Below are 13,783 nucleotides of genomic sequence, written 5' to 3'. Positions count from 1 at the left end.
TGTACACATGTACAATACTTAGCCTCAGTTTCACCTTTTTTGCATCGTCTTTTAACCCCGAAGACATGATCCTAAACATCAAGCTATCTCTGAATGTGTGGGTGTTATATTCTTGCGTTCATATAAGATGACTGCATCTCAGAGTGAAGACCAAACAAACAGCCTTCAAGGGAAATCCACAATAGCTGAGTATTATTCTTCCTGGATGTCAAAGCAATATTAAGCATGTTCTCAGCGTGTGGGTCGCCCTTTGTCTTGAGGAGAAAACCTAATATTTGTTTTTCCCTGGTCTTTCATTCAGATAAAATAAAGTACACTGAAAGGTTTTTAAGACAGAGCAGGAAATGTTTGCTTTCACTTCAGTTAAAACCAGGCCATATAGCACAGGGAGTTCATCTCTTTTGGGCTCCACCCTGCTTTCCCTGAGCGATCAACGAAATTAGGTTGCCATATTTCGGACAAAAAAAGGCAGCGCTCAATAGAATACGAGTTATCAACTGACATCTGTCAGCATGCTGCCTCTACCAGCAGCTGATGGTAAGTATGGGACTGTGGGATTAGAACTTTTGGCTTCCTTTATGGCTTTTTCTAAAGGCTAAAAAAAGCAGACAAAACATACAGGTCTTAAAAGGTTTTTATCAACAATGGGTTTCTCCCCCTTTCGAGACTCATAAAACAACTGCAAGGTCACCAGCTCAATCTCCCAAAATGAGTGTTTTTAGAGCTTTGTGGTGTACTTTGTAATGCACTCATGTAGCAACTGACAGAAATACAATAGAGAAACTATGTGTTGCCTGGAGGGAGGAATACACCCATATTACTATTATAGGCAGATGTTGACAAGTGACATCATGCAGTACTTCCCTGGGACTTATTCTCTTATTCAAACCAGACGGAGGTTTAACCTCGTGGTTCCCAAGCCTGAAGGGTCCTAGGATACAACTGAGGGGTCACAAGACGATTGACAAAGATGTATTTCTGTTGCGCAAAAATCATGATTAATTGTCCTGACTTTTCTCAAAATATTAGACAATTTAATCTCTACAGGTCTGCTTTTGCTTTCAACTCCAATGTTCAAATGATAGTCCAAATCCCTAATAGCAAATTACCGCATTTGACTTAGTCATCAAATGTTTTGAATTTCAGCTTGATGATAAGTGACTAAATCCATCATCAAAAAAGTGTAATCTCTCCGTCGAAAGAGAGGTTCAACACAGAGTGGTTTTTGTAGCACTGTTTTGGAATGACAGATTCATTTAGTGTTCACTTTTCCCTTAAGGACCGTCTTTCTGTTGTGCCTCATGTGTTCAGCCTCAATATCTCTGAGCAGCAACTTACAATGGCTCCTTTGAGCAGAAGGTGGGTGAGTTCTGACGTATCTTTAAAGGGGGAAACCTTGATCTCTGTCCAGCTGTTTCAGAGCTGGCCGAGCTAAGCTTTAAACACAGATATAGTCAACAAATACAAATCTGCACAGCTTGAGTTTGCACAAATATCAAATCAGGAGCCACCATCATGGCAGTATCTCAGTTCCCCAGCAGCAGCCACAGCAGTCGTGGCCCTTGGAGCAACACAGATCAGATGGTGAGGGGGTGTGTGTGTGGGCTGCAGATAGACTGTCCTTGCGACAGCCATGTGCTGGATAGGTCTGACAGAGACACACCTTCTCAGTGTCACTGAGGTCCCACCTCTCTCTGAGGCTGCGGGGGTTTCCGGATCCTTTCTCCCAAACAGGAAGCAATACACCGCTCACAGGCTCCGTTTCTGCTTTCCCTGCTCACTGCTGCTATTCTGGCAAAGTTTCCAGTCTTCGTTCAGTTTCTGTTTGACTACAATGTCACATCAATTACTGGCTGAACACAACCCCTCCTATTACTCATTGCTTTCTTTTAAATCCATTTGACTGGTTAGATGAGGGGTTAACATGTCTTCACTCTGCTTGAACAGTAATAGGTGTTATCGTTAATTAATCATTTAAGCGTGATGCCAAAATCCAAAGGATGACTGCAGGGTTTGCATTCTGTAGCACTAGCCGCAAGCACAAACAAGCATACGGTTGCAACACTGCAGCGTAATTTGTTTTAAACAAGCTCCCACTAAGGAAAAAGAACAGGTCGGATGCTGTTTGTATAAGTAAGATCACTATGAAAGTCCTAATGTTTTATTCATGAGCCCCTCTCCAAGGCTGGCTAAAACTATTTCTGCCAGCAAGGATCTGACATGTTCTGGGTCAAACCAGGCACATCACTAATTGTCGGGACTTTATACCAATTAGTTCCTTCTCCGCCTATTTGAGAAAAAAGTGTACCTCCAAGCAGAGTGTAGTTGATGTGGTTGCAGCCTCAGAGAGCGCGCAGCACAGCGTGTCGTCTCACAGTTTAAAAAGTCAGGCTCTGAGTGTTTCCTAGACTCAGAGAGAGGTGGCAGATACAGAGATAGAGGGTGGGCGAGCTTCAGGGATTTACTCCAGGCTGGCAATTTAAAAGTTTATACCCAGAAAGCTGTTAAACTCCAGGTATGCACAATTCATGACTCTCCACCTCGCTGTGGATTTCATTAATCACCACATCTGTTCGTTTCACACAGTGGCACACCCACGCTCCAATAACAGGCACTTGACAAGCATACCAATATGCCTTTTTGCAGGTCTAACTATAGCAGACAAAACGAAAAAAAATAACATCTTGGCAGTGTGATAAAAAAACAATTAAACGCAGGTTGGAGTAGCTACTGCAATTAGAAACCTGTTGAGTTTTTGCACCATTTTGAGATGTAGAATGTGTAAAAACAACCTTCTTTATCACAGTGAAATCATCGCGCAAGATATACTGCACAGTTGATATTCTTCTCCAGAGGCCTGACAAGAGTAAGACATTTAACTGGAGGCAAATATAAATTGAAACGAAATAGAAGCCGAATCAATCTGCACACAGCACTCAGCAGTTAAATGTTATTTCTTCCTGTGTCCCACCACAGTCTCATTTGTCTCGAAGAGCGATTACTATTTGTTTATTTCAATGAATCCTTATTAGCTTCTGCCAGAGTAATTGTCCTTCTTCCAACGACCTGTACTGTGTATATGGAATTTACACTGAAAAATCACCGCTGTTATATGTAGGACAGAAGAGATAACATAGTTAAATCAAGATTAATGAGGATACTTCTGCATACACTAAATAGTGTAATGCAGCCAGGTGTGTTATAATAAATATGGAATTTTTTAACTAGTTATTCAAAAGTGTAATAAAAAGTGGATTGTATGGCTCCAAATGAATATTATTTTCAATGTTGATTCATCTGTTGATTGTGTTCTATAAAATGTCAGAATGAGTGTGGAAGTGTTTTTGGCATATTCTAAATGCAGTTTTTTCACGATTTTGAGATATTTAATTGACTTTAATGGAGAAGTAAAGAAACAACAACATATTCATATTTAAGATGCTTGAATCAGACAATTCTTTCTGGTCCTAAAGAATTACTCAAACTTATTTAGATCATACAATGAGTTAATAGTTGACAAATATTTGATCAAACTTAGGAGCTCTAGTTCTAATTATTTAAGTTAGAATGAAGAAAAGTGAAACTTATTTGAAAATGCTGCCTTTTTTAGTGGAAAGGGAGCAGAACTAGAAGCGACAGCAACCTGTTACACATTTCAGTGAAGGTCCTTATAAAGAAACCCTTGTTTTTGACTTGTTAGAATTGTGTATTCAAAATAAGTAAGGGTCATTTCTTATTGCTGTGACAGTAGTTCAACTTTCTATGTTAAAATGTGTCTGTTTTCACCTCTGTTGATCCTGAAGGCAGCCTTGCTCAGCATGCAACACATGTCCCTGTCAGATGGTCTAAAAAGATTTACTAGCAGAAGAAGAAGAATCTAGCAGTATCTCTCTGATGTTTTCAGTTTCATAATGATGTCTACATTAAAGCCTCTTCAGGAATACAGGCTGTCAGAGTCCTTAAGTTCTCTTGTTGCTGGTCAGTGGAGCACAATGTTGATGATGTCTGGGTTCATTTAACTTTTCATTTCCATGGTCTGATTAGACAAATGTCTGACATGGTTCACCTCCTCTTCCCTTTACCCAGCTCCCTGCCTGTTGGAGACAATCTGCTCCAAGGATGCTGATGTGTTGCTGACCCTGACCTCTGACCCCCCCCCGGGGACAGACCTGCCCTCCCTCTGGAGATGGATATCATGTCCAAACCACGACTTAATCAAAACCTGTGAAGCCAACACAACATTAAGCAACCAAAGCAAGAGTCAACATCGTAGTGATCTTACCACATAACTCAAACACCTCGAGGAGACCTCCTACAGTAACAAGTCTTAGCAGATCCATCCATCATATCTGAAGTACCAATATGTTCCCCTACATGTTGAAACCGGCTCAACTGCAGCCCACATAGACAAGCACCTAGTCACCAAATATGAAGCAAACGTTCAAAATCTTCATTGTAATGAAAGACAAACGAGAGGAAAAACACGAGGGGAGGACACAAACTCTTGCTCCATTTACCCACATTGACACTGACTGAAGTGGCTGCTGCAGGTAGTCAAACAGAGAGCTCTCAGAATGTAAAAACACGGTAAACATCGCCGGTTTAACGAGGAATGTATTCACACGGCAACGTAAAAGCTAAAAACGCACCTGAAATGGGTGAAAATCAGCCGCGCGCTGCTGTGCGTAACGGACAGGTAACACGGCGTTCTGTGTGACTGGAAAAAAAAAAGGACTTGGAATTTGACGTGTTCTGCGCGACAAATGAGATGCAAAAGACAGAGCGATGACACGAAGTAATGAGATCACTCACCTTGATGGCACCGACGGTTAGTCCCGGAGCAGACCGGGCTGGAAAAGGCGAGGCGATGCTTCAGTGTTGCCGCCTGTCACCGGGAAGGAGGAGTTTGTGTTTACTCCTACAAAACACAACTGGCTGTCAGCGAGCACGGTCCTCTCTGGTCTGGAGAGGGAAAGGGAGCCACCGTCTGGTCACACACTGTGTTACAACATGTCTGCTTCCTTACTGTCGGTGGTCCAGTTTGTCCACAGTTGTTGTAATTGTTAATTTAATTCCTGTTTGAATACAATGCGGGACGTTATTTGTCAAAAACAACCTCACTGATAACTATGATTTGAATGAGTTTCTTGTGTGTAATGTAATGTATCATTGCTTCTTCATAATAAAAGTACCACACTGTGAAAAAAGAATGTAAGTTATTAAATAAAAATGTAAAAAGTTACAATTATTCTTTATCAAACGTGATCTGTAGGACTTTAATAAAATTGTAAATTATGAAATGGTTACACATTATTATAGTCCATTCAATGTTATTTTGTAATGTATGACAGTCATGTATGAAATACATTTTTATAAACATGTTGCTGAAATTATGAACCTTTTCTTATTGTAGTTACATCTAAGGAAAGAGGATTTATAGAAACATTTCATAAAAGCATAGACACATTTTCTACCATTAACAGGAACCAGGAAGTGGTGGAAATCCTGCTGGAAAAGAGCGCACTCTTCCTGTCCTGTCTTCATTTTTGTGCCATAAGTCAATGGCACCAACACTGTCATTTTACACCAAGAGGTCAGTTTTCTCTGTGTTTTTCCTCTTTATTAATCAAACAAGGTCGCCAATTTTAACTGAAAATAATAATAAACAATGTTGCACTTTTAACATTTCTAATCGTGAACCTTCTAGATAGATAGATAGTACTTTATTGATCCCAAATTGGGAAATTGTTGAAAATAATCAAATAATAACAACCCCTTATCATGGCTTTATTACGTCATTATATCACTCACATGAGATCATATGACCATTCGACTTCCAGTAACTCTTTTTAGGGAGTCAGGTAAATAATTAATCTGCATTATGTTTTATGACCCTATAATTTGAAAAAAGGACTTTGAACCCAAGATTGTGAACCTGGTTCCCTCAAAGTGTGGGTGTCTTTAAGAAAATGTCTTGAATGTATTTCAGGCAAGAACTGAAGCAGCTTTGGTATATTTTTATTTTGTATCAACTGTTAGTACAATTCAGAAAATAATTTGAAAATATTTCTCAATCATCGCAGACCATTCAGATAACACATATGACCAGAGATGACGCAGGGAGGAAACTGCTGTCCCTTCCATGACAACCAGCTCTGTGTTTTCTTTGCTAACCAAAGGTCACTGCCATAATCAAGAGATTTTATGACCAGCAGTCCAATCCACCCAGGAAGGTAGCTCATACCCAGAGTCTTTAGAGGATCAGAGGGTCCTAATCTGCTTCTCAGGCTTCATCCGAGTTTTAGAGACGAGACGCCGGGATTTAGATTGAACTAGTCCAACTGGAATACAGCGATAATGCCTTCCAGTACGAAGACTCTGCTTTTCATGTCCAGTGCGCTGGCTACCTCCATCTCTGTTGGGGTGTTGGGGTACTGCATGTCAACACAGTGGGCTGAGACCACCATGGAGTGCACAAGAAGTGGAGAAAGCTTCACCAATGGGAGTGCTCTGATCACTTGGAAGCTTTTTGTGGGGAATTTGAACAGAGAATTTTGCCCCTCGTTCGGAAAAACAGAGCAATTTGAAGGTATATATTCTATCCCTTAAACATCTCTCGAATCAAGCCATTCCTATACTTTTGATTTGATTTTCCTTTGTTTTAACTGTCTCTGAGATGTTTGCCTACAATAACAACACTAACAATACATCGAAAGAGTTCCACAGCAGCATGTCTTTCTTGAAGCAGTGCCCCACTTTTTTCTGTCGAAAGTATTCTCAAAGGTCACCTATTATGCAAAGTCCACATTTTCATGTCTTTTATACATAAACATGTGTCCCCTCTATGTAAAGAGATTCTGAAAGTTTCAGGAAAAAAGATTCGCTCTCTTTTTGTCCTGATCCATTTATATAAAAACCTGTCTGAAAATGAGCTGATCACATTTTGGCCACTTTATGATGTCATAACGATATTTTGGCTTGTGTGACCATTAGCCAATAACCAACCAAGGTAATAGGGTTTCGAAATACTGAACATTACTGCTAGTCAGATTTACCAGTTTGTCATATAGTGCAGTGCATTCAAGGTGTACTTAATTACATTAGCCCAAATTCATGACTTTGTACATTGTGATTTTGTGTGTTTTAGTGATTCCTAAGTTGGTGGAAACAGGAGAAGTTCCCTCTGTGGTCCTTCACGCTTTGGTGTTGTGCCTGTTGGCCCTGTGTCTGCTGTGTTCCACCGTCAGCATCCTTATCTCCCTGTACAACAGTGTCAGCAACCCATATGAGACCTACATGGGGCCGATTGGCTTATATGTCTGCAGCTCGCTCAGTGGTAAGTGACACAAAGTCAGAGCAATAAGCATCAAGGAGTTGAGGCCCCTGAGCAAAGTTGGGGAAAGTGATTCATGATTTACTGGTGGTGATGATGCTTACTGTGAGATTTAAAAATGTTGTTTTCATTTTAATAATACACAGATAATATCATGAAAATAATCCAGTGCCTTGTCAATAATATGCATTTGACTTATTTCTCACTTTCCCAACACCTCATACACAAACAAGTGTAGAAAGAAAGAAAGAAAAGACAAACAAAAAGAACAAAAGATCAAATATCCACAAATGTAATTCCTCAAATCCGCTATTACACATTCTTTACTGTAAAAAAATAAACTTGCCCAACAAAACATTGAATAAGAATAAGCAGGTAACTAGAGATAGGGAACATTCATAAAACACACACACACCCAGATAAAAACATGTGTATGTATAGGCCTTTCTACACAAGTATACACAAGTATGCAAAAATATACAAATCCATATATACACTTACAAGAATATACGGATTTTCTATGCATTTTGTTATTGTACATTTATTTTAGCCAACATTTTTGTGTAGAAACATTTCAATTTTATGGAATTCCTATCAGGTATATCATGTTTCTCTCTTTCTCTTGCAGCATGTTTGTCTGTACTGGTCCTCATCCTATTTGCGTTGAACCTGACAGTGACCAGAATGGCAGAGAAGTTGGTAAAGATCTCAACGGGAAATACTCCAGCAGACCTGAGGAACGAGTCGACAGAGATGATGCTCGGATACTACCTGGTCATCCCTTACACAGTGCTCTCACTGGTAGCCATCGCTGTGATCTACATGTACGACCAGGCAGCCTACACACACCGGAGAGAACAGCAGAGGCCTACAGAGGACGCCCCCAAGGAGATCATGATGTATTAGTGGCCTGCCATGGAGACACATTTCAGTGACATTTATGAAGACTTTCTGGAGTAACTCACTGCAAAACAGAAAATCTACAATACCCAATGACATGTTCTGTGTGTTATGTAAAAAAACTAATGAGATTAAGTCTTACTACCAATGATTTAAAAGTACGTATTTGAAAAGTATTACATCCAACTTGTAACCTGTGGTTTGAAATGTAATGTTTTAGATTTGAAGGAAAATGGACAAACCCCAACAACTATTGAGATTAGAATTAAATCATATTTGGGGGTTCAATGTAAAAGTTACATTTAAATAATGGTGAGAGAGGTTTAGGAGAAATATTGGAAATAGGCATATGGGCTTCACTGATCTCTGCTGCCCTCTATCTCTGAGATGATGTCAATGCAGAAATATATCTCGTACCACAATTTTAAGACAATACCTTTCCATGAAACAGGGGGGCTATAGAATAACAGTTTGCATATTTTCTTGTATTTGCCTGTTTAACTATGGGTACATTTTGTAAAATAGTCTGACTTAAGAAAAAATGTAAAGATCGTTTTCACAGGCCTATATCTTAAAATCTTGAGAGCACTGAGACAAGACTCACACTTTGATTCTGAAAAAATCCAGACATGGGAGAGACCAGTTGTTCCCAAAAATCTTTTCAGATGTGACCCAACCAGTCAGTATCTTACTGTAAGTATATTTCAAAAGACTAGCTATCCTGTTTCAAATGTCTCAAGTTTATTTGAAATTTGATGTGTTGTAGATTTACCATTTCCACCATCTGGAAAGACAGAAGCTGGATGTTTCAACTATTAATCTAATACTTGTATCTAACTATTCAACTAGTGAGCAATCTGGTCATAACAATAAAGCTGATCGTAATAAATGGTTGAATTACCTCCAATTCAAATATTACCACTCCACTGGTTATCCATTACCTTATCCAACAAATTTCATTCAAAGTTTATTCATTTATTTTAACTATGTTTGACTGTTTAAAGATTAACCATTTATTCATTGGTTAAGTCAAAACACAGAATTATAATTACCGTAGTTAAAAAATGGGAAAAGATATGTATTTCTTCTTAGTTTCAAGTCATGGCTTCTGTAGTTTGGACCTCTCTGCTAACTAGTTTTTTTACACACTTTATCGCACTCTTTCCTGTATCCCATAGCAACTGCAGAGGTTCCCCATGGATTACTTTACTTACCTTTGTCGATGCATGGCTCATGGTAGCGGCAGTGCTTAGCTCTTTAAACTGAAGTCATGCATTGCATCTTAACTGTATCCACTTTCATGTGGGATTTACTTGCAAAAGCCTTGAAGAGAGATAAACAAAATTACAGATCTGTTTAATTCATTTCAAACGTTTTTTTTTTTAAAAAGAAACACAAATACTGCTGACATGTAGGCTATATTGATCAAAACAAAGCTTGCTGAATGTGTAGAAACTGAGATAGTTCTTGCTGAGAGTCTATTGTGTCCTGGATCTTCAGACGCTCTCACAGCTGTATTTCACATGACTGTGTTGACATGAGAGCAGAGCGAGGTGTCCTCTTACCGTTTCCCGTGTCCCATCACTCAGGGCCTAAAGTCTGTTTGGACATGCCCTTCCCAGCACCTCTCAGCCCCGCAACGCCTTCTACCTGCCTTCAAAAGAACCACTCTTCCTTCAAGTCTCACACTTCAAGGGACCTGTGGAAGGATGCAGCAATCTGCTTTGTGGTCGTCAGTGAGAATATGTATTACATTTCTGAGGATGCGTGCTTTCTTCAATGAATCAAAAGCATTTCAAACTCCAGCATGCCTTCTGAGGTGCAAAAGTTTCAGAACAGAAAAAACACTTTTATTCTACTAAGGCCATTGAACTACAGAAATTAATATTCAAATATTAACATTTATCTTCTCACCAAAGTCCTTCTGTCAAGATATTCATGATGCAGCCTGATGCGTCCCTTCAGCTGTGACGGGGCTCAGTGTGAGGCTGGGGCAGGTTGTATTCTCCGGAGGAGGCCACGTCAAAGCCTGTTTCAGTGCAAAATAGCCTGCTGTGAAATTGATAAGCTCTTCACCAACACAGCATCAAACTGTCAACAATTAGAGACCCTCCTTTTTTATTTAACACCCTTTGAAATTTGAAATTGACCTGATCAGACTGCAGCGAGTCACTACAGAAGAGATATCGTGGAACAAGATACTAAAATTGAACTTTACTTGACTTCTAATATAATTATTTAAAGGTATTTGGGAAGTGTATGAAGTTCTCATCCCTCTTTAGCCAAAATAAGACATAAAAGGCCTCTCATGGGCATGAATACAATTATTTTCATGTTGTCAAAGATCCTCAGATTCTCAACATCAACCTGTTAAACAGTTTCTGGGGGAAACAGTTAACTATCTATTACCGATCTCCTCCTGCGTGCACTGAAGTGTGAAAAGCTGAATTTCTTTTGAGAGATACCTCTCGCCGTTTGCTGTGCAAACATTGGTAGAATAAAATCAGAAATGGACAGTAATCTCTTCCTCTCTGCCCACTCTCTGTCTCTGGGCTCACCAGAATGGATGAACCCGGGATTATGCGTGAGCCCTGAGCCCTGACCACTCACTCTGTGTGATAGGATTAAAGCGGAAACCTTTGTACCTGTGAAACCTTATCCTCTCAGGTCCCGCATTACAGAGGCCTGTGAAACAGACACCTCCAGCTGCAGGGCAGGGGGGGCACACATTCAGCCATGTAGAGCCCACTGTGGAGGGGCATTGCGGGCTGGGGGAAGGGGTCTGGTCTTCTTCAACCTTTGGGAGTTCATTTCACATTGAAAACAATGTGACAACTGAGAGGTTTGGGAAGGTGTATATAATTAGGGGGTTTCTACAACATTTGTTATAACACTTTCACAAACACATTCATTCCCACCCTAAATACATCAAGTCCACTGAATACAAGTAGGCCGACACTACACACCTGTTAACTCAACAGAAACATTCCTCAGAGAAAAAGCTTAAGCCTATCAAATGGAAAAGTGCAACCATGCCCCAAAGCCTTTTTATTTGATGTCCTTATCACTACTGTAGGACCTTCTCCCTCCTCACAGTAAATATGTGTGTGTCCCTGTCTATGATGTAATGAACATTTATGGCGCTGTTGTTTGGCGCTGCGTCTTAGCAACAGCTGTGATACAGTACATTACACATTTTACATGCATCACACTTAATGTGTACTGTTGTTAAAGGTTGTTTGTATTTTAAATATTTCCACACTTTACCGTCTCATATTTTAGTATGTTTTTAATGAGAAACTATTCACTCTTGATGACTTGGATGAAAATATGTTTTTCAAAATCAGGCAAAACATTGCATTTTTCAAAGCAAATATAACCCTGAAAAAACTGAAATAAATAAAAGATGCACTTTTTTTATCACTGATTGTTTGAGTGTTTGAATATAAATTCTTATATTAATACCAAATATGTATTTTAATCACATCTATTTTCTCGGTCAGTGAATGAGGCAACAATGAATTTCCCTACAATCTCTTCTGGTAACACTCTCCCCCATACCAGTGAATATCCAGGTGCCAGAAATTTACATTTTATAAAACAAATTTACATTTTATAAAACAAATTCACATTTTATAAAACAAAACTACATTAGCAAAACACTTTTACCAAAGAAAAAACAATTTAACATTAACAAAAACTAATTAACAAGATGCAAAACACTTTTACAAAGCTAGAGACAAATTTACAAGTGTCGAAACACTTTAACATTTCCCGAAACACTTTAACAAACTAGAGAATCAAACCGGAAAGGGAATGCCCATCATACCAGAAGTGACGTGCAAGTGATTGACACAAACTTAAGTTTGTTTTGGCGGATAGACCGCCGGTACCTATGGACCTTTATGGTCGTTAAACATGTTTTGTCCGTTCTGTGGAAACCACCTGGGCCAAGTGACATGGTTTTGCTCATCACGATATACTTTCTCTTGCGCAAGAGATACGTTCTCGTGCACACGAGAAAGTTACAGGTTCGCCAAGTAGGAAGTGGAGCTGTGCCTTTTACACACAGCCTTCGCTGTGTTTACCTTCATTAGACAGCTAAAGAGCGACTGCAGGCTGCTTCGTTATAGCCACACACACCTCTACACACACACACACCTCTATACACACACACACACCTCTACACACATCGAACTGCCCGATTATTACGGCCAGTGGCGTAACAAGGTTGTGATTGGCCCCGGTGCAAATATTGTTTTGGGCCCCCCCCTTCGCCCCAAACATAAGCGCACGCTGATGCGCTCACACACGCACGGACATACACAACCACTCAGAAGCGCCACATGTATAGGCTATCAACAACAGCCTGCCCTGGCCTCAGACCACCACAGCCTGACAACGGCACAGCGAACTAAGAAGAGATTAAACCCGTTTCCTTGATGTTTGTCTCTGGGGAATGGGCCGGTAGGCCTACATAGACCGGTTGCTATAATATAGCTTTTGATCTTGGCGTCGGGGGTCTCAATAGCGCCATAGAGTCCCCTATTGGTTGGGGCCCTTGGGGGAACTGTTGGACCACTGCCGGGCACAGCCAAATCCAGCCTCTCCTCCTGGCTGGCTGGAGAAGAAGGTTGCACAGCTTCACTTGTGGAGCTAGATGGCAATGATGGTGGTGAGCTATCGTTAGCCTCCGGTTCCGGCTGCCGCTGCACGTCAACATTGCTAACGTTAGCGCTCGATTTCGAGGACGAAAAAAATTGTCTAATTTTGTCAGTTTAGCTGTTACATCTATCTCCTTGTTCTCTCTTGTCCTTTCTCTTTTGAACGTATCTGTTGCGCACGAGAAAGTATATCGTGATGAGCAAAACCATGTCACTTGGCCCAGGTGGTTTCCACAGAACGAACAAAACATGTTTAACGACCATAAACACACTCGTACCGTCCATAGGTACCGGCGGTCTATCCGCCAAAACAAACTTAAAGCTCCCATGTCATGCTTTTCCGGTTATTACCCGTCCCCTTGTGTGTTATGAAGGTTTTTATGCATGTAAACGGTGTGCAGAGTCAAAACCCTGAAAGTACACCCTGTAGCGAGTAAAACTCTAACACAGAAAATACCTCCCCAAAACGCCTCGTTGGAGATACGTCACTGCCCATTTGATTCTTCCGGGTACCGCCTGATGTCATGCGGTACCCGGAACGAAATGGACCAATCCCGAAGAGCTATGGCCACACCAGCAGCGGCGTGTTCCTCCAGAGGTTCGAAGAACCGGCATTTCACAGACGAAAGCTTCCAAAACATTGCCCAGTTTGAGGCCGGATATGCACAGCTTGTTTGGACCATTTGGAGCAGGGGAAGATCCGGGTATACAACCTGTAAGTTTGCATTGTTATTTGTGTATTTATCAAACAAGACTGTTTAAATGTGTAAACTGTGTTGGACTGCTAAGCCATTGACACAGTGCTAACTGTGCTAACTAAGTTGCTAGAGTTTCCATATATCAACTCTAATATCAGCAGATGGCCTGCATACATGTATCTCATAGC

The 13,783-nt window shown here is 40.5% G+C and overlaps 2 protein-coding genes across 3 annotated transcripts in view; one reads left to right on the top strand and one right to left on the bottom strand.

Annotated features, from left to right (window-relative positions):
* ptprea (protein tyrosine phosphatase receptor type Ea) overlaps positions 1–4,897 on the bottom strand; it is a 52,850-nt gene extending 47,953 nt beyond the window's left edge. Inside the window, exon 1 of one of the 2 annotated variants that reach the window (XM_034119413.1) lies at positions 4,813–4,897. The gene's annotated coding sequence lies outside the window, so the exon portion shown is untranslated. Of the gene's footprint in view, positions 1–4,649; positions 4,732–4,812 lie in introns of those variants that run through there. The other variant, XM_034119414.1, reaches the window with a different exon arrangement.
* Positions 4,898–6,243: 1,346 nt separating this feature from the next.
* LOC117473442 (clarin-3) lies at positions 6,244–9,143 on the top strand. The gene is made up of 3 exons (XM_034119023.1): positions 6,244–6,589; positions 7,148–7,336; positions 7,962–9,143. The coding sequence occupies exons 1-3, from the start codon at positions 6,358–6,360 to the stop codon at positions 8,237–8,239; spliced, it is 699 nt and encodes a 232-aa protein (XP_033974914.1). The 5' UTR covers positions 6,244–6,357; the 3' UTR covers positions 8,240–9,143.
* The last annotated feature ends 4,640 nt before the right edge of the window (positions 9,144–13,783 follow it).

This window comes from Trematomus bernacchii, unplaced genomic scaffold (genome assembly GCF_902827165.1).
Source record: "Trematomus bernacchii unplaced genomic scaffold, fTreBer1.1, whole genome shotgun sequence".
Classification (NCBI taxonomy): Eukaryota; Metazoa; Chordata; class Actinopteri; order Perciformes; family Nototheniidae; genus Trematomus; species Trematomus bernacchii.
The sequence above is the reverse complement of the archived record's forward strand: the minus strand, read 5'-3'. Positions and strand labels throughout refer to the sequence as shown.